Consider the following 26048-nt stretch of genomic DNA (forward strand, 5'->3'; position numbering starts at 1 on the left):
AGGCATTGAAGTTAAACAGGCATTAACCACTAAGAACGGTGACTTACCTTACAGTAAATACGATTCATCAAGATGTTTTCTCTGTGTAGAGCTCATTCAGGATACCACACCCCCCCTCCCCCGGCATGCATGAGGGATTGGAATCATTGACTAGTAGTGTCAGCTGAAGCCATGCCTGTACCCAGCATTTCAGCAGGGGCTGTCACTCCGTTCCCTCACTAACTCAGAATCCAGTAAAGAAGGTCTCCAGAGAAGCAGGGGTGGAGGGCAGCTTGTGGGATCCACATGGTTAAAACATCTCGAAGAGCCACAGTTGCTGCAAGGTGGGAGGCATGGAGCAGCATTCATGTCGTGCTCCCCATTAGTACCCAGCCTGGGCCTGGGAAGCCACTGATCCCACCAGCTGCCTAAATTCAGTGATGATTCCTGGTCGGCACGTGGCACGTAAGACTGCAAAGTAAGTAACTGTTCTTTTGTCTTCAAGTCTTTGGATCCCACTTATGATGACTTGCTCGCTACAGCTGGCTAAGTAAGGATTGCAGAACTGCTCACGTGAGTTTGACATTTGATCTAGTTGCCAAATCAGGGCATAATGCTTAGAAAAGGTTTGGGCGGGGTGCCAACGGGCTGCCCTGCAGCACGCTGACATAGGAATATTTCTTAGTCTGGCTGAAGAAGTCACCTGGGATCTCATGAAGGGAAGGGGCATATCTGCTTGTTGGTTATAGCTTGTAATGCACTGAGTGAGCCACTTGGCTGAACTCTGGGAAGAGGTGACCTGACCTTTCACAGCCTTCCCCGAAGCCACAAATAAATGGGGTGATTGCCAGAATGGCTCTGTCCTGGCTCAGGAATAAAGAAAGGGCTCTGAAAGCATCTGCAGTGTGATGCTTGGGCTCTCCTGGAGCTGAGTGTGGCTTGGTGAAGAAAACAGGGAAGTTGCTGGTTTGGGTCAAGTGAAACAGACACCACCAGGGCGACACATAAGGTCTCAGCCCCAGGAAGGCAGTTTTGAATGTGAGGTGACGAAAACACTTGGATGAGTGTTCAAAAGGAGGAGGGGCTCCCAAAGGCTCGTCAGAACTACATTAACGTCCCTGAGTGCAGGAGGGTCCCCTTCTGAAGGGAGAGTGTGTGCATGGACCAGTCTTCGAGAGGTTTTGGAAAAGTGGGCTGAGAGAACACTGTATGGGGTTGGACAGGAGGGTGGAGCACGGAAAGGGCAGCAAAATGGAACCGGAGAGTACAGCTCCTCAGCTGAAGAAGACCTCCAGCAGCGCCTCTCAAAGCCCGGGGTCAACTGCCTTTAGCATGTGGGGCTCAGGCTGTGGGGCTAAAAACATCAGTGTAGACATTTGGGCTTGGGCTGGAGCGCAGGCTTGCAAATTCAGCAAAACAGGGAGGCTCTCAGAGCCCGGGCTTCAGCTGAGCCCAGATGTCTACACTGATATTTTAGCCTGGCTGTGCATGCCTGAGTCAGTTGACCTGGGCTCTGAGACTCACTGCTGTAGGTTGTTTTGGTTTGTAGCCACTCCCGCGAGAGCTGATGGTGACGCCCCATGACATGAGCTAGAGGACGTAAGCCAGACTCTTGGGAATAGGGTCTTGCACTGGAGCTAGACCATGTGACGCCCAGACGGAAAAGCTCTTCCATGCTGAGCTGGTGGAGGGTTTCCTGCTCCGTATCAGGAGCTGCTGGACAGCCATGGAGCAATCCTAGGCTGTGATGCTCAGCCAGCCAATGTCTGATCAGTCACTTGTAGCACCGTGGGCTCTGGGTGGAGAATTTGTCCTCAGTTCTGGGAGTGTAAAGCTGGTAGATTGGGGAGAGAAGTTAGTGGCTGGGTGGACAAAGGCAGTTAGATCTGGGAGCCAACACCCATTGTTTCATGTTCTCTGTGTATATAAAAACTCCCCACTGTATTTTCCACGGCATGCATCCGATGAAGTGAGCTGTAGCTCACGAAAGCTCATGCTCAGATAAATTGGTTAGTCTCTAAGGTGCCACAAGTACTCCTTTTCTTTTTGCAAATACTATCTGGGGAGCTATCAGAATCACAGTGGCTGCAATCTGCCTGATCTTCCTTATCACCCCTTGGGGAGCAGAGAGGTGGGTGGGAAAGCATGCAGGCTTTGGCCCATAGCCTAAAGGTACCATTAAGGCACCAAGGACATTTTCAAAGTCACCTCTCAGTTGCTGCCCGACCCCCTAGGTGCCTTAGGTTCTGCTGCTCAGCATTGACAAAGCCGCCTAAGCCCTGCCCGGCCCCTGCTGTTAATGAGCAGCTCAGAGCCCTCGCGCAAGCTGATGTCCAGGGCATGTCTACATTGTAATCAAACACCCACGGCCTGGCTGTGTCAGCCAGCTCGGATTCAGGCTGCGGGGCTACAAAACTGCGGTGCAGATGTTCATGCTTGGGCTGGACCCTGAGCTCTGGCACCCCACAGGCGGGGGAGGGTCTCAGAGCTTGGGCTCCAGCCTGCACAGCTACCCTGCAATTTGACAGCTCCACCCCCTGAGCCTGAATCAGCTGATATGGGCCAGCTGTGGGTGTGTGTGAGTGGTGCAGACATGTCCCCAAAGCAGGATTCCCAAATGACCTGGGAGGCGGGTCACCAGCAGGGTCTGATCCTGTAGGCATGCTCTGAGCGCACCCAATACCTGCCAGTCCCTGCAGCAGGTGGGACATATACATGCCACCAATAGGGTGCGGGGGAGCACAGCACCCTGCACACAAGACAGCTGGGGGCACAGAGCAACGTCGGCCACATGTGCGCAAGAGACAGCGAGAGCCATCGTTCGGACGCTCGGGCACGGGCTGCCTGCCAACAACCACTTTGGTGCCTATTCCCCTCCCTACTCCCAAGCCCGTTTCTGCAGCATTGCACTCCAAATGCATCTTGCTGGCTTCTGAAAAAATCCCTTCATTAGGCACCCCCTCCCCATGCACTGTAGGGGATCCTGGGTACCTAACGCAGGGGTGTGAATTCCACTGGGCGGCAGGGCACCTGGGAGTTAGGTGTTGCACTGCTGAGTGATGCAATGCCTAAGCACCTGGGGCCTTGAGAACAGCCTATGAAGGACCCTGGGCTAGCACCTGCTCTGGAGCAGAAGCAAGGACATTTGCTGTTGGTAAACAGCTCTACGGAGCGGAGCCCCTATCTGTGGAATATAGGCTTGAGAGTGTCCGTCAGGGACCATTCATAGGAGAGAGGCATCTTCTGGGCCTTCCTCCTGAGCCTCTGCCTCCTAATGTTATTCTCGCTCTCGTTGCCTTGGGAGGTCTAAAAGTCACAGCTCGCGCAGGGGATCTAGGAGGAGCCACTCCTAGCGGGGCCTGGACCAGGGGACCCACAATGGCAGGGCTAGAGCTAAAGGGATAGGATAGAGACAGAAATGTCTAACAGGGATATCGGGGGTACTTAGGCATTCTGGAAGGGATCTTAAGGAGGATCCCTAAAGTCTGCTGGTGGTGATCAAGGATGTGATCTGAGTTGCTCTCTCTGTGGGATCCCTGGGAGAAGGATGGGGATGGATGTCCGGAAGAGGGTCCCTGCTAGATTCTGGAGAGAAAGTGTTGTGGGCAGAGGAGGAGGAGGAATAAGTCTGTTCTGGAGGTGATGCTGACAGACTCTCCTGCTGCTGAAAGTTTTAATTCTTTCTGGTGCCAGAGAAATTGGTGCAGGTGGCATTGGAACCAAGGCTGGTGTCCTGGTATGACTCCGATACCCCTACAAAGCGTGTGGGAGCTGGTGAGAAGTCTCTGCCAGCACTGGGCTTCAGTGCTGGAGTGGACTTAGTTCTGCTCACAGCAGGGTGACAAATAATTGGCCCTGCTAGCTTGCCCAGGCTGCTCAGGTCTCAGGGGAAGGGAGCTCTTCTGGTTTAGAAAAGTCAGAAGGCCCATGACTCAATTTCTTTGGTATCTACTGTTCAAAGGAAGAGGATCAGCACCATGAGTTTCTCTTAGAATAGTGCTAGCTCTGCTCTGCCTGTGTAACTTCAGTGGGAAGCTCCCAGCTGGTGCCAAATTTGCTGTGAAGGACCAAGTATGTCTGACTGAAAGGGGTTGCAAATCCCCTTCTTGATACCAGCAGTGAACCTTCACATTCCAGTCCCTTCTTACTACTACAGAACATTGTGGTTTACCCTAGAACGAATGTTTGGAGAGTTTCCAGAGTAGCCTTCATAAATGCCAATTAGCTCAAGCTAGTTAACACAATCAATTAGCTAGAGGTAAAAACTCTATCATGGACATACCCATAGGCCTTGTCTTCACTAGAAAAAACAAAGTGAGTTCTTAGTTAACACATGGTTTTAGCTAGTAGGTGGTAACTAACACCAGATTAAGGCAAGGTAGCTTGTAATTTTAACATGTGCTAGCAGGTCAAGGTAAACCTGGCTCCCGCCCGTCTTTTACATCAACCTACTCCATGTTAAAACTACAAACTTCCTGGTCTCCACTAGGATTTTGCCTTGTGTTACCACATTTGCGAACATCAGTTAAGAATGCACCCTTTTTCCTAGTGAGGCTGTATCCTTATTGACACAAGGGTGTTATGAAGGCTAGTTAATATTTATACACTTCAAAGGACCTGTCATTACCTGCAAAGGTTTATCTAATTCTGGACTGTTTTAAGAAAGGTAAGCGACACTGTAGGCCTGGGATTGGCAGCTTTCGCTCACAAACCTTTTGACTGGAACGAGTTAACACATTTCAGCAAACACTTGTATTGAAATAGCCAGGAAAAAAGGCAGAGGCACAACCATATTCAAACAAAATTGTTTTATTGAGCGTGTAAATGGAAATTTCTTCATATTGCTTTGATGAAATGACAGACAGCAGCTGTAGACAAATATGCTTTTTTTTTTTTTTAAACAAATGAAAATGGATAAGGTAAAAATAAAGCTTTTTTTACTTGTACCTTTAAGCAACATAATCACAATATATACACAAGGAAAGCTAAAATAAAGCTATGTTGAAACCAAAGCGTTTCAATCAATACATTAGATAATTACAGATTGTGTCAATAAATACCCAGTTTTTAAACTGTTTGATAGGCAACTTTTTACACAGATACGGAGAGGGGGGAAAAATATATATATTTACAGTACAGTGCCCTGAAGGAGGGGAAAAAAAGAACCTCTCTCTCTCTCTCTCTTTTTTTTTGGCACCAACACAAATAAAATGAATAAATTATAGAAAAAAAAATTCATGAAGGCAGGAATCTTTATCCCCATCATTCACTTCTAAAATGATAGATATGCAGAGAAACCTAGGAATGTTCTAAAACATAATCTTACATTAGTGCCAATAAATACAGAATGGTACTGGACACTTTTTGTCAGTATTTTTGATGCTGTCTGAAGAATAGAAACGACCACCAATTAGATAACTGAATGGGATTTTCAGAACAACAAAGAAAAATTCTTGAAATCCTCCATCTGCCAGTAGTTCACGTACAATGGCCCTCCTGCATGGCAGCCAAGTCCCATCCAGCAACTCTCGCTAGGTAAGGCTTGTATGAAAGTGTACTATTGCTCTGCACGGCACAGGGCAGGGTCCTCAGTCAGGGTTCCAGTGTGGAAGGAATGGTGGGGGCTCAGTCAGGGTAGCCGGGGCTCCAGGGGCGAAGATGCAGGGAGTCCCAGAGAGGCAAGTGGAGTCTGATGAAGTTAAATCAGACAGCACCAATGGACTCCTGAGCACTGCAACCTGCAGCTATACTGAAACCCAGCTATTAGTCACAGCTGCAAAGGGTCACAGTTCAATTTGGTTTGTTATAATATGTCCCATTTAAAAGTTGACCAGCTCAGTACAAGAGAAGATCTACAATTGACAAAATAGCTCTTCTGGTATGTGAGAATTTCCTAATTCCTGATAGCTGTGAACAACTTGCCATGCCAATTAGAATACCAAATAATCATTTATTAACAAGCAGGTACAAACCATTGTAATCTCTATAGTCTGCTATATTTATAGTTCAGCCTATGGAAGTGTTTTGCCTCAGCTTTTCATAAGGGTTTTTGTTTTAGCCTAAAATCAGTCAAACTGACACCATCTTTTCTTGCTTGGGAGTCTGCATACGCTGGCCTATTCAGCAAAGCAGACACCGCGGGCTTACATTCAGAATACGGGGTTGCTATAGGCACAGCTTTTGTTTAAAATAGCTCGAGCAGGACATTTAATGTACACCAGGCTTTAAAAAGAAAAATGTATTCCCTAGCCCCCCCTTTGGCTATTGCTCAAGTACAGGTATCACTCTGTCACGTACAAGAATTGAATCTTTTAAACCTATTTTTAAAGCTGGTAGATTTATACCATGATATTGGGATATACAAACTAGACCAACACACATCAGTACAGTTGGCATAGGCACTTAGTGTACTGCTAAAATACAGATTATGTCCAATTATACGTAATGGCCAGTGACCTGTTTTCAGACAGATTTAAACACACATGCCTGAGAAGGCCTCTAATACCCCTTAAAATGATACTATTTGATTTCTAATTTATTTCTTAAAAAGTTGCGCCAAGTTATTCAGCTTTAGTTTTTTATTTTAGGGTTTTCTAAAACATATAAAAGCAATAAATAATCCAATACCTTCATTTTCATCTAAATTTACTTCTATCAATTTATCTATAAAATGCATATAAATGGTCTGGCCCGCTGTGTTTCATAATCGTTAGACCCTTTACACTTCAGTGTCCTAAGGAGCACTTAAATCAGGAGCATGAGCAGTGTTGCTCTCATAAAGTTCTACCAGCTGGAAAGGTCCTCATTACATCTGCTGCTGCTAATGGTTCCTCTGCATATTCAGGCACCATAATAGATCACTAAAGATCTCATGGCCAAATCCTTAGGAAATTAAATAAAATTATAAAATAATTTATGAAAAAAGTTTTTTTTAAATATAGTTAGTTCATATTATTTCTTGAATAGTTTAGGGGGGTTGTTTTCCATAGCAGAATTATGGACCTCACACAACATTGTATAATCCCATCCATGAAAGGATTTTTAGCTACCAAGAGGATGTTTTTAATTATGAAAAAACCCCAACACCAACCCTCCCCACCCCCCCGCACAAACTTCACCTGGCTTAGGCTCTTTTAGAAATGTTATACAAAGACAGAAAAGGTATCTGACAATCTCTGAAGTTAACATCTTTCCGTCTCTTTTAAAAAACAGTGTTGTCGTCTTTAGGATCTGTGCTGCTAAAGACTTTATTGCACTTCCAGGTCATTAATAAACCACAGTGCTATTCATGTACTAAAAGGTAAAAAATAAATAAATACAGATATATTATGTAAAAAATATGATTGTACACATAATACATCTGAGGTATTACCAATTTAAATAAGGTTTCATACTAGTTCAAGCTTCGGTGGCTATTTAAATTCTGGAATTTGCAATAAATAGGTGAAAATGATTATGGATATAGTGTATGGATCTTTTCTGTAAACCTCTTCAGATTTAAACATAAGCACATGTCAGGCTCACTCTTATGCAAATCATTTTTCACAATAAATATGGATTCAAAAGTTGTTTTAAAAAGTTTCTGCAACACTGAATAGTTTCTAGAAGGGGCTGTTGTGTATGACTGGCAATGTTAACAAGGAGTATTTCTTAATAAGTCTTTTTGTACAAAACACAGGTAAATTCGTACTTGAAAGTCTTCTATTTTTTCCAAATTATGAAAGTTTATAAATTTTGCACAAACAGCAAGAGAACTGATTGTAGCTGCAGTATTTCAAAGTGTCCATGTTCTATAAAGACCAAAAATAATTTGTCTGCTTAGAAAGCTTTTTTTAGTATTTTCTCCTTCCAGTGAAAGTTTGCTCAGTACTTCAGTTTTAATTTCAGTTTTCCTTCTTTTTTTAAACTTTCACTGTTTCCATTAGCGATGACTTAATGGCATCTTCTAAAAGCTGATTGTCTGTGAAAGGGACTGGAGTTTCTGGGACAGATTCAGACAAGCCAATTAGAGACTCCAGGAAACAGGTGCTCTGGTCTCCTGCCTGGGGAAAGCCAGGAAAATTAGGCAACTGAAACTGCAATGCTGAAAAGTTATCAAGGTTCTCATATTCCTTTAACGAGTTATAAAGAGGTCCCAAGTTATAGTCGGAAAATGACTGAAAAAGATCCAAGGAGTCAGAGGAAAGGCTGAGATCTGTGTAGCTCTTTGAGCACTGCTCTGCAGAGGATGACATGCAGCACGAAAGCCCATCACAGTGTGTATCAGCAGTGTCGTCTAGAAAACAACCAGCGTCCTGATTGGCATTTTCATCCAGGCATTCGGAGATGTTTGACAAATGGCCAGAGTAGTTTCCAGTGCCGAGTTTTTCAGCAGTTGTACCACACTGGTCTTCAATGTTAGCACTAAAGAAGTCAGCAGGATGGAAACAGCTTAAGTTGTCTTGGCAATTATTACTGTTGTCTTCGATGTCAGAATCATTGAAATGGAGTATTCTTGCCAGACCGTCGTCATCAATATCAGACTGAGACTTATCTGACGGGACACTCTCATACTGTTCTTCCGAATCCTCGCTCTGAATGGATGAAATCGAAGAGTCTGTCATATCACTACTACAGCTATTCTCCCCAACTGTCTCCAGGTCCATGTTGAACTGAAATGCTGGAGTCAGTGGGACAGCTCTTTCCTCAAACACATTTTTCCCTGCTGAACAGCCAAATTGATGGAGTCTGTCCCGAAATGATGATTCGGGTTCTACATTCCTTTCACTGCTCTGCTGGTTCTTTTCCAGTTCCAATTTCATGATGGTGTGGATGAAGTGAGTTTGCACTCTAGCCTGGTTGAATTCTATTCTTCCTTCTGTATTTCCACAGCCATCTTTCGTGCAGCCACAAGGGAACGAAGTGTGATCCATCTGCCATGGAGCAAAGAAGACAACAGTGTTAGACCTCTGAGATTCTACCTCTGCCTAGGTGCTGTTAGGTGCGGGGCCCATAAACCCCTGCATAATGTGAAAGAAAGTGACTGCAAGCTCTGAAAAAACCCCAAATTTCAGTGATGCTGAGAAACCATCTTCATAACAGACCATACCAGCTAGTGGGTAAAAACAAACACTCTTTAGAAGAAGGATTGATCTTGGTACAACTTAAGACCAAAGGAGCTGAAAAGGTCTAATGGGTAAAGCATATACCCTTTCAAAGGAAACCTGTGTGGAAAGTTTTGGACAAATAGTATAAATAGTGATATACTGATTATATCATATGCACACGTAACAAGAGCTATCGTGATAGTCACTGGGGACTGCTCCCAGGACCCAGGCTGGTAATAAGCAGAGTTTCTACCGTTTGAAGTAAAGGAGTAACTGCCATAACTGGCACCTGCGGTAGAGTCACCCTCTGAGGACCAGCCACTAGAGGGGGATGTGTAAAACGCGCTGTACAGTAGGTTGCACACACTTCACACACTTCCATCCCCACAGCAATGACATATAATGAATTAACATTTCAAAATCCATGGAATGCATCTTGCAGAACACATTTCGAGAGGCAAGCATCTACAAGAAAAACCTGAACACAAATTCCTAAACGGAATTACACCAAGAGGGTGATACAGGCCAACTCAGTCTGAAGTTACCTACAGGCAGAAACTTGAGGTTGGCATGCCAAACTCATCTCTTGGGGTGGGGGTGCTTAAAAATGGAGGAGGACTCTTTGAAGATTGGGTGAAGCTATGCACGACATCACATGCTATAGACTGTCAGCCCAGCTTGTCATCACTTCAGAATTGGGATATGAACTAAGAAAAGCCAAGAAATCCAAAGGGACACGCTCAAGACCTAACATGAGACCTAGAAGCATTGTTTAAGTTTGTGGGCATGTGCCTCTGATGCAGCCCTCTGCTCTACCTGCCTGCTCGGTTTTGGCAAGCCAGTGGAACATTAAATATGCATCAGTCCTGCTTTAAGTGATCAGTATGGGAGTACGGATTTCCACACGTGGTGGATTTGCAGAAACATGCAGAACAGAAGGGCACTGGGACATGGACATGACTGCAAAGAAACGCAGCACCCACTGGGCATCCCAAGGTGGGGGCTGTCCAACAGAGATCATGGAACTTTATCTACACTACTACCCTCATTTTATCTTATGTACTTGAGGAGTAAGAAGGGCCTAATTTTCTATGCTCTGAAATACAGATAAAGTATATGTGTACATATACCATTTTTAAGGCAGGTAGCCAGAGCTTAACCTGTCAATTTCAACAGTGTCCCTTTGACAGTTAGAATTAGCGCATTTTACAATCCGGCTTTGCTAGCAGGAGAATCTAGTCTATATACTGCGCTTGCTCAAAACTAGCTAATCTTCCCTGTCTGCTTTTTTTTCTGCTTGCATCAAGACTGCAGAGGCTGCCAAAAAGCCTGGCCATGTACATAGTTCCAATCTGTGCAAGGACCCTTCTGATATTAAGTTTCACCCTTGTCTCAGTCCCAGCCTCGCTCACATATGTCCCGAATGGATGCAAGGCACAATGCACAGCCTGGGTGGCACAGCGAGCAGCACGTACCTGACATTTAATGCCTACTAAGCTACAGCTGCAGGTCTCTGGATCGCAGAACTCCTGACAGTCACAGCCGCAGTCTTCACGGGACAGGCGGATGCTGTGCAGCTCCCGTTTCTCCTCTCTGTCTATCTTCTTCACCCCCATGTTTTTGAGCAGAGCACGTCTCTTTTTGGCAGGGTAGGGCTGTAGGAAGAAGCCGTCTTCCAGCTCCACACTGCTCACATCCACGTCATCGTCGGATATGTCCTCAGTAGTGAGCTGGCTGGCCTCCTCAGACTCCGCCGTGCCGTTCACGGTCAGCTGTGCCCAAAGAACAGAGGAAGACAGAGTCAGCGGACCACACACACTAAAGAACGCATCTCAACCTGTACCAGCAAACGCACACTTAGAACTAAGCCACAACAACAAATATCCTCCCTCCCCCCCCCCACCCCCCACTATTACTGCACCTTGGCCTTTCCCAAATGGGTGTCTGCCATGTATCTTGGGTAGGGGTGAAGAGACGGCTGTGGGGAAGAGTCAGAGAACAGTGACCTAAAACTGGTGACCATTAAGATCCAGAGGGGCAGAAGCTAAAGGGAGAGAAGGGGACAGGTCTAGTCCTGCTTCTGAAATGCAGCAGCTTCTTGGGTCATGAGGCAGACACCTGGTAAACTGCTCAAGTGGGAAGAGGAACATTTTGGCCAAGGACACCGGGGCAAATCTTTACTCTTCTCAAGAGAGATATGAGACGGCCCTTCAGGAACAAGCAGACAGGAACAAGGTCTCCTCTAAACACTTGGTAAGTTATTAAATTCATGGAATTCAGTTTCTTCACCTTTAGAGAAGAGAAAAGCTGAGCTGCTCATCTCTACATTTGAACACATGCTTCCAGAGAATCTGGATATGTCAAAACTGATACTTAGACCTCCGAGATGCCCCGAATGGTAAAGCGGCCAGAAACTAATCATAAGCAAGGCTGCGACTTAGTCACGGAAGTCACCGATTCCATGACTTCCAAAGACTCCGTGACTTCAGCCAGCCCTGGCTGGGATCTGCAGGGTCAGATGGACCTACCACAACTCCCAGCCACCGCAACTGAAAGGGGGGACCCCCGCTGCTCCTCGCAGCCCCAGAGACCACTGCACCTCTCCGCTTGAGGGGGGAAGCAAGAAGGACCCTCAGAGCTCGGAGCCCCCAGTGGAGGGGGACCCTGGAGCTCCCAGCCCACCCGCAGCTGCTCAGGCTCTTCATTTCATGATGGGTGTTTTTAGTAAAAGTCAGGGACAGGTCACGGCTTCCGTGAATTTTTCATTATTGCCCGTGACTTTTACTGAAAATATCCGTGACAAAACCTCAGCCTTAATCATAAGGACTTGCACCAGTTCATGACAAATGATGCCACATGTTACTACTCACCTTCCATTTCAATGCCTCCAGTTTCTCCTCTTTTAGCCGCTCCTTGAGTTTCTCCCGCCGAACGTTCTCCTGTTCCTTAGAAAAGTCTGCCAGTGTAAACTGCCTGGACGAACTGTGCTTGCTCATCATCCCCAGGGTACAGCCACCACGGCTAGGCACGCTGGTGAACCCCTGGCAGCGTGGAAAGTAAAACACAGTGACCTGGTCGAACTCCACATTGTTCTTCTTTAACCGCTTGGTTTTCTTCAGAATGGATGTAGCTAGAAAGGCAGAAATGAAAAAAGGCACATGACATACCTCTCCTTTGAACAGATGTACGTTCATGTTAAACAGCTGCAAACCACTGTAAGACTTCCAGTTAGTCTACATAAATCAACCAGTTAGTATTAGGCCAGTATCTCAGCAGACAGATCCTCAAGTGCAGCGTGCATACTCATTTCAAGGCAGGTGAAGGTGGTGCAAGAAATCATAGCCAATGTTTTTCTGCTAGCAAGGAACATTGATCAGTCTTTCTAAGAAGCAACTGACTATCTCCTCCTCACATGGATTTCCTCAAGGAAATTTACATTTACTTATTCTTCAAGTATAGCAGAGCATAACAAAATTGTGTGTGTGAGCGTGAGAGATTTTAAACACTTGGGTCCTCTCTATATGCTGTTAGCATCACAGCTTTTAGGGTACCTTGCGTTTATTCCTCAGATTCTTTTTTGCAGACCCCCAAATAGTATGCTTGTTGCAGCTTATATGGGAGAGCACACAATTACCAACAGCTGCTTTTATGGTACTTCCTTTTGCATCCACTGGGAGGAACTATGAATCTGTAGTTTATTCTCCGGAGACTAATTTGAGAGCAGCTGCAAAGATGTTAATCTTTGTACAGGTGATCTCAATATAAACATTGGCAACACTACACTCTGGTTTATCTGAAACTGTTATAACATGCTTTATGTATTGAGAAAGTTTAAAAATGTTATCTCTACAGAGATACCTAGTTTTACATTGTCTAGTGTGAATCTATCTATCTATATAACAGATCGGATTTACAAGTCTACAGGAGTAATTCCAGAATCACTCTGTTGCCCTGCACCTATCAGGGCATGTAAAATGGAAGGCAAAATTGTGGCAATATTGGTTTAAGGAACTACTTTTCCTGCAACAGGAACATGTTAGGAAGAAGAGGCAGCAAAAGACAAAATTAGCTTGTTTGCCCACATCTCTGCTGGATTCTCATAGAAGGTGGGGGGAAGTCTTAGTCAGCACAAAGATAATCAAATTTTAGAGCCCAAACCATTGACAATTATATAAACAGACCTCACATGGCAAGTGGAAAGTCTCCAGTTACTGGGGGGGGCCATGTCTTCCCAATGACAATGGCCTCCCATCTCAGCTAAAACAGCAATTTAAAAACTTGCCTTGTCTGTATATGAAAAATTGCGCCAGATTTTATTCTACATCCCTCTAGCTATACTGGTACATGCCCTAGTGCAGACACACTTAAATTGGAGTAACCCTTGTTTACACTGGTTTAGCTTATATCAGTAGTTTACCAAACCCTACCGTGCTAGGAGAACTGTATACACACCGAGTAAGACAGTAAATGTCCTGAAGGAGCTTAGAATCTAACTCCACGAGACAGAAGAAGAATTATCATCCCTATTTTACAGATGGGAAACTGAGGCTGCAGTGACTTGATCTTGCAAAGGGAATCACTGGCAGACTGTTCTGAACTCAGATCTCTGGATCCCAAAGCTCGGTCTGAACCATCTCCTTCCTCTCCTGATTAGAACTACGATGGATATGGAATTGTAATGACCAGCTATAAACTCAAAGGGTGTTTGCAGAGGTGGGGTGGGATCAGGTGCCCCTGAAGCTTAGAGAAATGCAGAACTGGAGTTAGCTAGGCCCACTTTTAACAGTAAGCCTCATTTACCAACATATAAACAAACATTTCTTAGTTTAGTGTAAAGGAGCATTGATGCAGCTATGTTAGCAGCTTCTACTACATGTATCAGCAAAGCTTTCGAGATCTCACACTGGTCATTGTCATCATTTTAATGACATCTTCTCCCTGGGCACAGCATTTTTGTGTAGTCTTGGCTTAAGCATTTAAAAGTATTTATTCTTTATCAGAACACTCCACCCGCAAAAAACAAAATATAAATATACTTTGCTTCCCCCCGCAAAAAAATTGTATTCTCATTCCTGACACTTTTTAATCGGGCCAGAGCATACAGAAAGTCCATTGTTATTTCACAAAACCCAGAGGACAAAAAAGAATGAGACTCTTTATTATTACAAGACTTCTAATGCCTTTTCAGACCAGTGCATGTTTGTGTATGTCTGCTAAGTGGACTTTAACTGCAAGATATTTGCAGGGCTCTAGTATAATTTACTTGGTAAAGCTATTTCCCTTAGCTGAAGATCGTGCGCATTGTAATTTTTGGATGACAAGTGAGGGAAGAAGTTCTTATGTGTTTCCCCAAAGCAACCCAAACTGGTAGTAGCTGCTAGGAAAACAAAATAGCATTTGTCTGCACCAGCAACAGTGTCAGTGGCAAGTTATCCGGTTTGCTTACGAAACCGTTCTTTGAAATGGTTTGTATTAACTAATTAAGCCATTGGTTAATCACTTGACCCTACTTTTTTTTTTTTTTTTAAATGGCCACCTATAACTAACATTTAGGCCCCTAGTTGCCCATTTAGATACCTGAAGGTAGATTTAGATACTTAACTTCAGGCTCCTATCTTTGCAAATTGGGGCCTCTATGCAAATTCATAGAGGCCCTAATTGTTATAAAATACTGGGATAAACAGTTGAAGAAAACTATCCTTAAAATGCAGGCTAAGTAAACGGACCAGATTTATAAAATTACATGCACCAGACTTCATAGACTCATTCCATAGTTTACAATGAATAAATCAGTATCTGCCAAGATTTTGGGAGTGACTGTAATAACTATCCTCAGAGATGGTGCCATGTTTTAAAAATCCGTTTGCAGAATGTTTGGACACAGCCCCACCATCTAGATATAACAACATATACTGTCAGAGGATACTTACGAGTGAAACTGGAGGGTAAGGCAGTGCTGGGCTTGCTGTCTCCTTGGGAGTTTTCCTCGTCTGTTTCCCAACCTGAGGAGGCTGAAGAAGAGGAGAAAGGGGAGCAGGAGGAAGAGGAGCAGTAGGTGGCATCGTCCTCCAGTTCATCATACTTCCTTTTCAGTACCCCACTCATGGTTATTCGGTATTTTTCATAGAACTGAAAAATAAGGGAGAAAGGAAAAATAAAGCATGGGCAACAATGGATGTTCTTCACTAGGGGTGAAATTCGCTCCTGTACAGGGAGCCAACACAAATACCAAATACCACTTAAGCCTTATTTTGAGGGCTTCATTGGCATTTCAGTGGCTTCTGTGCCAGCTCTCTGCACGTGGCTAAGATTTACCCCTATGCACCTAAAGATCAGAGGGAGAGATGTTTAGACCACCTACCCATAAGTCACACATTTGCTACCTTCACATTTGCCGGGCTGTTCCCTCACAACCTTGATAGGCGATGGAGCACACCATGATTTCAGTTTCTACATCAACTAATTCCCATCCATGAAAGCTGTCCCCTGATTTCCACCATAATACAAATGGTTACTACTTAAAACTGCTATAGTTTTTGAACACATCCAAGTCTCTCCCCTACTTTTGAGGTTCACATTTTTACCTATTTCACCCTACCTTCAAACCTTATTTCTGACAACTCAGCTGAATTCCTTGCAGCATTCCACCCATATTAAGACTGTACAAAAAAGGTGAGTGTAGGTTACTGCACGCACACACACACAAAACAGATGTTCCACACATTCATTCCATCAACAGAAACGTTAATAAATTATAAGTACTACATTTTGTGCACTAAGTCTTTTATGTTAACTCCTTACCTAAATCACTTCCTAGGAAGTTACAGCTCTAGCTTCTTGCTAATTACAAAAAGAAGCCAGTTTGTTGGGAACAATCCCTTGCCATGATTTACTTGCTTCAGTCCCCTGGGGGCTTATTAAATGAAGCACTGAAATATAAATATATCAAATGCAAGAAACAACCCTTCCTCTCAATTTCTTTCAGATCCAGCCCATGTTCACTAAACCATGCGTTTATTTTGTGTTATAGATCAGACAGAGTACCAATTAAAAGCCATCGAGCTAATTAAAAACAAAGTTGTTCCGTACTTGTCTGGATTTCTAAATGTTGTTCATTTCTTTTTCCAACGTTCAACCCACCAAACAACTTCACATTTAATCCTTTAGTATCTTTGGAATAAGAATTTCCTACAACAAAAAGACACTATACTTTTCATATAATATACCAGCTGAATCATATCACTTACTCTACAGCTCAGAATCCACTGAGTCAGAACACTCTTGGGGAGAATGCTGTTTGGACCAAAGACCTTTTCTCCCTGTAAAACCCTAGATACAACATACTGGATGGATGCCTCTCTATTTTAATAGAAATCACCACTGGTCTATTTAGGTTTGAAGCGGGTGAGCATGTAACCAGACATCATGACAAGATTATTACTGGAAGACTGACTCACTATGATTCAAACCAGTGCATTTGTGTATTTATCAGCAATAAACATATGAGGCTACAAATCATGACAACCCAGAGATAGAGTTCAGAAACTTCCTTTGGCAAGGAAATAGGTGCAGTTTATGAGAATCACCCACCCTCTTACTGAGGGAGGGATGATACTGTGGCTCCAGTCACTTGGCATGACACAAGTATGGCTGCTTCTTAGTAAGCAATTTTAGCAGCCAATGAAACTAAGAGGCTATTATCAGAAAGTGTTGCTGAATGATAAGAATGGAACTTGATCCAAAGTCCACACAGCCAAACACAGCTGACATGGGAAGCAAGACAAGCAGAAGGATGCTGCCCCCTCCCCTCCCCTTTTCCAGATGCCTTACAAAAAAAGGTCTACAATTAAAAGGCCTTACAAAAAAAGGTCTACAATTAAAATAAAAAAGAACCATTAGAAAACATCTAGTGAACAAAGCCTGGCCACGGACCAAAGAGTTACTCAGCTGCTTATTACCAAGTTACACAGAACTTCTTGAACTGCACGGAATTCAGGGATCTCACAGGATTGTTCCATTTAACATCCTTAATTCTAAAAAAAACCCAAAGGCATCCTTTAACGCGACATTAAAATCAGAACTCAAGGATGTGTCAGATATGTATTAAAAACAGGCCTGAAATCTTACAAAGCCCAGTGTTGTACTTGACTGCCAGAAACTCTCCTCCCCAATCAAGGTTAGACTTTTCTATTAGCACAAATGCGTTCGTGACCATAATTGTATTACTACCTCTTTCCTTTGCATGGCTAGTCTGTTAATTCTTCTTTAAAAGCTCCTGCCAAGTGTGGGCACACAGCAAAAAATGCATATTTCAAAACCTTTTAATGATGGGATTTTAACATTTCAATATCACTGCATAATAATACTTAGCGCATCTATAGAGCTCTTTCGATCTTCAAAGCTCTATACAAACACTAATTAATTATGTTGACAAACAGCTTTCCATAAGACAATAGTCTCTAAAAGGTTAAAAATTGCTGGCTGTAATGGCCCTTTGGTTATAAGAAAGTTAATCATTTACTGCAGCATGGCTGTATTGGGGCTTCAAAGGCACTAGGCTATGCAACTTTCTAATCTGAAGTTGGGCTCAATAAAGAGCATTTTTATGCACTATTTTCATACTAGTGAAAAAGTAACTGGTTCCCCAGCCTCTTTTTATACCCTTTGTTGACAGCTCGAACATGACAAGGAGACAGAACTAACATTGCAGGTGGTTTAGCAACAGTTGTTTTTTTGGCCTTAATCCAAAACAGATGGGGAGGTGGTGGATTTGGATATCTTCCATCAGTAACACCACATGTACGTACCTGACACCTGGCTTAACCCCTTTGTTACTTTCCATTTAGCTCACCAATACGATTCAGCAAGAACTCCCAAGTGACCACAAGGAAGCTCAGCTGTTAGTATAAATTCTCACCGTACTATGTGCTTTCTCCCCCATTTTACAAAATGAACACAAACTCAGTAGTTTAAAAACAAAACAAAAAAACCCCCATCTTCTCAGTGTGGGGGTTGAAACAAGCTCTGTGCAGAAGTCGGAGGCTTTATTCAGCTCAGTTTTACTAGTCTGTTCCAATTATATAGTTGGAAAATTAGGAGTGACTGAGCTAGTTAGTACTCAACTACTCCTTACTTTATTGTTTGTTTGATTTCCCTTCTCCTATTTCGGGAGGGTGGGGGGGTGGGGGAAGGGGGAGTAATTTAAAGCAGCCCCAGTTGCGTTAAGGAGTAATCACTCTTCACTCTCTCATGCTTCTAAGCTTGTGGACAGCTCATTTGTAAAGCATACTTGCATACATGTGTATGCAGCCTGACAGCTGCTCCTTACATCACAGTCACCTTCCACCCCAACATGCAGACTTCTGAGCTACAGCATTTGCAAGGGATCCCAGATTTTAAACAAACAGGGATGAAAGTAACCCTCTCTTCGCTTGTGCCATCTCAGCCGGCCCAATGGCTACCATGACAGATGTCAAGCAGCAAACACAGGAAACTTGTAAAACAGTCAAGGTTGCACTACAAAAAAGATAAATAATAGGGAAAGAACACAGATCATGTCAAGCTCTCTTACAGCAAAGCCCTTCCCCCCCTTGAACAATGTAAACTACTACTTTGGAAGAGTGTTACCTTTGACATTTGTGCTCACAGGCCACCTACACTGAAATCAGCCACAACCATCTTCCAACCCAGCCTAACCAACAGCCAAATTCTGACCTCTCTTCCATCTCCCTGATGGCTCAGTCACTAATTTGTGCCTCAGGAGAGGTATTTGGCAGTTTGGTGGTACAGATTGGCTACCACTGGCATAAAAGAGAACCACGACCACAGCAGTTTCACTTGCAGGCAAAAAGGCGGCACATTAGAAATCCTGAAATCAAAGGCTACAACAGCATACCTGATTGCTAACAAATTACATTTGTTTTTACGTTGTTTAATTGCCCTGTACAGGCTCTTCCAAGATGACACTCGAAGTTGGCTGGCCTAAATGACTGTGTTGACAGTGGTCTCATTATGAAGTGGGAAAGTACCAACATGAAAATCAACACGGATCATAGAAGCACAGAATAAGGCACATACACACTGGTCTGTTTATAAAGACACAGCAAATCATGTCACAGATAAACAGATGGTCTTAATGATTGTTGGACTGAAGCACAAAACCATGATCAAGCTAGGTTATAATTGAGGATTACCTCATGCAATAAAGCCCATTATAAAAGTGCTCACCATGCATAAGGTATTTTCCCCAAGAGTGGGAAGAAGGAAAAAACGTATCACTTCGCTTCATAAGAATGAAGCGAGCTAAACATTTAGGGGGAAAATAACCCACTACAGTATGACAAAGTTATTTCAAATATTTTATTGCACTGTCAGTGCATAATAGAGATCATGCAAACATAATTCTCGATTAATGGGAAAAGCTTTTACTGAAACTGCTCCCAAAGCATTTTTCCCTTTTCTGTTTTTGATTTTAAGATGGAACATTTCCCCAGGTAGAGTTTTCAAAGCCTTTTCACGAACTATACAGATAAGAGTGAAGCTGAACCCTCAGTGTCTAGCTGTACCCACCCAAAAAGAAAATCCGACAGAATAGAGTTAAACATTTGCGGTAAAGCCAATCACTCTTCCAAGAGAGCAGAATTCGGCCCAGTGATCTGAACACTGCCTTGAAACTCTGATGTCTCTTAGCCTGTTGAATGCTCAGCCAACAAAACCTGAATGCCAGTTTATAGCCAGTGAGGATATTTTAATGGCAGTAATTCCACAATTAAAATGTCTATATAGGACATAAATATGGTTTTAAGAATAAGCCACCAAAACTACACAGCAGCTTGAAAAAGGTTCCTATTCTTGCACTCACAAAGTCTGCAAGTACCATATACAAGAGGAGTTTTTTCCCCACTTTTTTTTATATAACCTGAAATAAAATAATCCCATCTCCCTTTTGGTTGCCAAAAAAGACATTCTGTTCTTGGCTAAGACTCCTTACTCATCTATTTTACTGAAAACAGCTTTTTGAACAAGTACATAATGCGATGGATCAAACCCGCAGGAATTCCACTAGCACCGCAACTCCCACTATCCTGGGAATACTTTCTAACAAATATTTAGCTCAGATGTGCATTCCTCTCTTTTTTTTTTTTTTGAACATCAAACTTGGGGCAGAGAGGGGATGTCTAGTGGGGGAAGGGGAATTGAAACGGCTAAATCCTATTTCTGGCTCTCAGCAAGTCGCAGGGCAAAGCCCTAGTACACTGGAATGCAAGGAATTAATGTTTTAGCTATCCTACTCTTGGACTACATGTCAACAGTAAATATTTCAAGTAATTTAGATTTAAGAAGATTTGGCATTTATTTAGTCAACCAGAGGAAAACCAACCAAAAACAATAGTGTTCCTTTAGTCTATTTATAACTAACCCCACAAGACATTATGTTTGTGTATGCAAGTTGCTGGTCGTTTTATTGCAGAATATAAACTATTCGCATTTTTACTTCGTAGCTGTTATATGCAATTGTACAACTGAATGGTTGTAGGGTAATCAATAAAGTCAAACTACAGAAACTTCTTATATTAGATCCAGTTGCTGTAGGTTCTGCATTCACTAGTACCAGGCTGGACATCCACATCCATGCTTATAAAGAGCATCAGAAAGGACATCAGTCTGCAGTGACATTTTGAAGTTTGGTTTCATGGCTGAGGAGCCAATGCATGAAGGAATTCAAGATTTGTGCAAAAGTAATTTAAAGTGCAGCTCTACTCTGAAAAGCAACTTTGTAAAAGTGTTGTTATGGACTTAAATATTTGTTTTTCAGTAACTTTCAGATCAAATCTCTTCCATTTACAAGTAAAAAGATGCCAACTCTGCAAACAACCTGGAATCTGAAAGTCAAGGTGGGTTCTTTCTGGCTCATGGATCAACAACAACAAAGAGTCTGCAACTGGAAATTAAGTTAGCAATTCTGTCGATCCCAGAGTCAGATTAGAATCCAGCTCAGTCCCCCAGGGCTATGGTGGGTTTGCATGTCTGACAAGAGCAAATATTAGTTTAAAAACACCACCATGCATTTTAGTCAGAAAGGACACTGAATACACTCACTGAGCAAGTCTGGAGTAAGACTGCAATTTTTACAGTCTCTCTTCAGACTAGGAGGCACTCATTTACATGCCTCTGTTGACTGCAGGTCAGATGACCTTGGTACTGTATCTAGCATTAACAAAAATTGGTGTAGAGCAGAACTTTTAATTTAACCATCTGAATATCAGATATCTAAAAACAGAGGTGCTTTCACTGAAGCTTCTAGATTACTTAACAATAAGTACTCTGCTGGCACTGATTCACTGAGCATCCATTCGTTTAACTATTTTAATTCTCTAGATATTTACTTGAGTGGTTTCCATAGCACTACTGTTACATGCTCTAGCCTGACAATATGACCTGGGTTGATGTAGGCATTTTGAGGAAGCTACCATAAAAAGAACTAGCCTAGAAAGGAAAGTGCAAGAAAAAAGGTAGTCTCCCTCCCAGTTTCCTGCTCAAGCATGGAATGTAAAGCAAGGGATAACCAGCATCATAGACAGTATTCCAAGAAACACAAGCCTTGCTTTCCAGTTTAAACTAGATCATTTTAACCCAGCTGGGTATGGTTTCATAACCTTACTCTGGGTAAAAATAGACTCTGCCTACCATGCAACAGCAAAAACTGAACTAGTCAGTGCCACAGAATAAAAGCATGAATCAGTTTATAGTGCAAGTTTATTCCTATGCCAAAATATTTTTCACAGGAAGAATTTAAGTGCTTAACACTTTTCAAAAAGCCAAGAATTAAAATTTGGGTCTGTGCTTTCCCCACCATGCCATTATTTCTTGTTGACAACTGGAAAGATAAACAAAAAAACAGCAAAATACATAGGAGATTATCTGATTTGGCTGCTAAGAAATTAAGCTTCCAGGTCTACTTGACAGGGATCTTACTATAATAAATATGAAAATACAGTGTGCACTTTGTCTAGGAAAATCCTTTATTTGATTACCCCTTATGAATAATTCACAACAGGTTTCCATATTTGTCCTCCAGTAGGTACACACTGTACATTACTTTTTCTCCTATGTGTGCACACTTTTCCTGCACTAAATTATTAAAAAGCTTGCCAGCAGCTGTATGCTCTATTAGAGTGAAACATACATCCACCAGATACTAAAACAAACCTCCCGACCTTGATGGCTTCACTTAAAATTGCTTAGCAAAAGCTCCAGTTGTAAAATGTTAGATGACTTGATAGTTCAATGCAACAAATAACTATACCTTTACATTTGTAGATGGCTATAAACATTTTCTGTTGATTCCAACAATTTTTTTTAATTGGACGTTTTAGAAGGCCATCATTACTTTAGAAAAGAGTTTTCATGCATATCACACACACATTAATTATACAGTCTAAAGAAAACCTGTTTGGTTTGAGGAAAAAATACACATTCATGAAACTTTACCATTTTAATCCAGGTGTAAACATATAGAAAAGTCAAATTGTTTACTTAATAAATTAAGACAAGAGCCACTGCTCTGGGAAAACGAAACTGATTTGCATACGGTTCACAGAAGAAGTCACAGGCTGTGGGGTAAAGCACCTTCCTGCCTGGTGTTTGGGCAGCAGGACAATGCAGCTGATCAATTTGTCTCTAAACCAGTAGGTGTTGCTGTGGCAATGGAAAAATACTGTCAGTTTTGCAAATTTGGGCGATATAACTATCAAGTGCCCCCATTTCTTCAAATATCAACAGAAAATTCAAACTGCAGCCTTTAAACATGGAGAGTGCTCGGCTTTTTGTCTTGAGGAAAAGCTGAGTGTCACCACCAAAATAAAAAAGTTATTCTCTGCATTTACATTTGTAGTATGGAACCAGTTTTGATGCATGAGCAGCATTAATAAATCCTTAAGGAATGCCATATAATAAATACTCTGTCCCTTTTTCTCCTGAAGCTATTTCAGACAACACCTGGGCATCTAGAAAAGAACCTGATTTTAATCGTGAGTCACGGGCAGAAAACTACATCCAAAGGCATCTCCACTAGCATGCCTATTGGGAAGGGATCTTATACAGCAGTCTACAGGACAGAATGGAAAACCCTCTGTTTCGTTTCCTCAGTGGAGAAAACAATGTTAGTATCTTCCCTGCACGCCTGGAACCACGGAAGGAAGAAGAAAAGCAGGCATCAAATTCCTTAAAAGCAAAAGAAATCCCCTGCCTTGTTAATTTGCCCAGAGGGAACGTGCATTCCCTTCAGAGGAGATAGCCCAGCATGGGGCCAGAGATCATTATCTCTTCGGGCTGGGGGACCCGGGCTCCTTAATTAACTTCTTTTGAACTGTTTTGGTGCATATCACTCCAGGACATGGGGAGGGGACGGACCAGCTCTCAATGCACCCACTGCGAGCGAGACTCAGCAGCAAAAGTAACAACTTCGGCCAGCTAAACGTTACTGAGCGCGGCCCTGGACACCCCCGCGCCGAGTACCATCGGGGGCTCGGATTATTGGGCAGCCAGCGCGCTCCGCAGTCATGCACTGGGAGCCAGGACCGGGGGAGTCACCCCCCCCCCCACGGCGCATCCCTCCCCCGGTAACGCCGGGCCCCGAGACCCCCCCACCCCGGCGAGAGACCCTAGCGGCGCCATCTCGCACGGCGCTCCCCACCCCTACTGGAAGGGGGCGCTACCCCCCAAAGCGCATTTCCGCTCCCGCCCCCATGCCAGCCCCCGACACTGTCCTAGCCCCGCTCCCCTTTCCCATGAGAGATCCCGAGCCGTCACCGGGCGCCCCACTGAGCCGGCGTCTGCTTCACTCCCCCCCTTCCCACTGCCCCCGCCGTGCGCCCAGCTCCTGGAGCGCCCCCACTCCGCTCTCGGGTGCCTGCCTGCCCCCTCCGGCTCCAGGCTAACTGCGCCCCGCTCCCCGACCCCCTCCAGTCCGGGGCGCCCCGGCTGCGCCCCGCTCCCCGACCCCCTCCAGTCCGGGGCGCCCCGGCTGCGCCCCGCTCCCCGACCCCCTCCAGTCCGGGGCGCCCCGGCTGCGCCCCGCTTCCCCCGCGCCGCCCCCTCTCGCCCTGGGCGCCCCCCTCCCGCTCCGGCGCCTCTGCTGCCCCCCTTTCCTCTCCCCAAGAACTGCAGCTGCGCTGGAGCCAGCCCGAGCCCCACTCACTGCCCGAGCCCCGGAGACCTTCCCCCGCCCCAAAGTCACCCCGACCCCCCCAGGCGGCCCCTCCGGGGACCGGCACCGGCCGCCCCGAGAGAGCCGGAGACACCTACCTGCGCCTGGGTTCCGGCGGGGGCGGCGAGCGATGGAGACGGAGGGGCGCCGAGCAGGCGCCAGCAGCCCCGGCGAATCGGCTCCGGGCTCCGCAGCTCGCAGGACGGAGCCTTCGCTCAGCCTCGCATCGTCTAGACGAGCGGCTGCGTCTGGAGCTGCGGCCGGACTGGCTGCGCCTGGCTCCGCTCTGCGCCTCCCTCCTCCGCCGGGCGCAGCAGCGCTGCCCTTTTTCGTCAGTGGAAAACTCCTGGGCGCTGACGCAGGCGGTGACAAGGGAGCCGGAGCCAGAGCCCTGCCTGCCTCCAGCCCACACTCTGCTTCCTGCCCCCTCCCTCGGCGCAGCCCGAGTCCTGCCTCCCCTCCAGCCGAGAAATTACACGGAGCCGGGAGAGGGGAGCGAATGAGTCAGTGTCTGGCTGCCGGGAGGGAGAGGCCCCGACTCCCATCAAGGGCTGCTGTGTTCTGAGGGACAGCAGGGTACACACCTGACAACAATGGGGGCGGGAGGGGGGCGTCAGACGCGGGACTCCTGGGTTCTAGCTCAGATGCCCTTCGTGATTAACGGAGTGACCTTTGACGTCATGTCACCCAACAGAGCCTTGGTTTGCCCCTGTGTGCGGAATTAGATATCCAGATGCTCGGTTCCCTTCTCTATGGGTCCTTTCATCCCGGCCAGTTCATGTCGGCTCCCTGCCTCAGTTTCCCAGTCTGTCATGGGGAGGACAATTATACCTGCCCAGCTTTGTAATAAAGGGATCCAAGATCCTTGTGGCTGAAAAATGGTAAGTGTTACATCAATGAGACCAGTATCTATCCCTGAGTGCTTTGGGCATAGTGTGACCAGGGGTCCTGATTTTATAGGGACAGTCCCGATATTCAGGGCTTTTTCTTATATAGGCGCCTATTCCCCCCACCCAGTCCCGATTTTTCACACTTACTATCTGGTCACCCAATTTGGGCACCACAGGCAAAAGGTGCTATGTGGTATTTTAAAAACAATAGATGTACAATATCTATGAAAGGCAGCCACTTGAGGCGTGGAAAGCAGAGACAACTGGGAGATAAAAGGAAGGAGGACATCTTTAGCCAAGGATGCATAGGCAAGAGAAACAGCACTGTGTATAGAGAATGCACTGCAATCTTTACTGTCCTGGTGGCACAACCAGGTTTTGAAGGCCTGAAACCCCCCCACTCCATATGTAGTTCCCTTTATGAAGGGCTGAGTTAAAGCAGTCCAGAGTTGAGCCTTTGGTGCCAGGGAGATTAGGTATGTTCATTGCTTTGAAATACCACTGAGCTATAGGAAGGTTTGTTAAAGGATGACACATTGGGGTTCACTGTATAATAAAGAAAGGGGGAGGTAGGCAGAGGGGTATCACCTTTTCTGCGAAGGTGCTCTCTGCTTGAGATGCATTATTTAGAGGATTCCTAAAGACCAGTGAACAAAGGGGATTGTTCCACTTCAAAGATAAATGACCCTGATAAAAATCATGTGGGCTGGAGTGGAAAGACATTTGCTTGTGCCAGACTACCTTTGTGGGGTAGCATTGAAGTGCTAGATGAGGGTATGAATGCAATTACCATAGATAACCTGAGAGTTTCGGGGGGGCTTCAGATTTTTAATCGTGAATTTCATGTTAATGCATATTGCCAGATTGACACTGCTATGAGTACTT

The 26048-nt window shown here is 44.6% G+C and overlaps 1 protein-coding gene across 4 annotated transcripts; it reads right to left on the reverse strand.

The window, feature by feature from the left end:
* Window positions 1–4772: 4772 nt before the first annotated feature.
* CSRNP1 (cysteine and serine rich nuclear protein 1) lies at window positions 4773–24507 on the reverse strand. Of its 4 annotated transcripts, none has more exons than XM_048837507.2 (5): window positions 24372–24507; window positions 14996–15194; window positions 11936–12195; window positions 10541–10837; window positions 4773–8891 (listed from the first exon to the last, which is right to left on the reverse strand). In XM_048837507.2, the coding sequence occupies exons 2-5, from the start codon at window positions 15168–15170 to the stop codon at window positions 7881–7883; spliced, it is 1743 nt and encodes a 580-aa protein (XP_048693464.1). In that variant the 5' UTR covers window positions 15171–15194; window positions 24372–24507; the 3' UTR covers window positions 4773–7880. The 4 variants fall into 4 exon arrangements, with proteins under 4 accessions (XP_048693464.1, XP_074982126.1, XP_074982127.1 ...); XM_075126025.1 differs by lacking the exon at window positions 24372–24507 and adding an exon at window positions 17295–19505; XM_075126026.1 differs by lacking the exon at window positions 24372–24507 and adding an exon at window positions 16313–16890.
* Between the last annotated feature and the right edge of the window lie 1541 nt (window positions 24508–26048).

The sequence above is a fragment of the Caretta caretta genome, chromosome 2 (assembly GCF_965140235.1).
Source record: "Caretta caretta isolate rCarCar2 chromosome 2, rCarCar1.hap1, whole genome shotgun sequence".
In the NCBI taxonomy this organism is placed as follows: Eukaryota; Metazoa; Chordata; order Testudines; family Cheloniidae; genus Caretta; species Caretta caretta.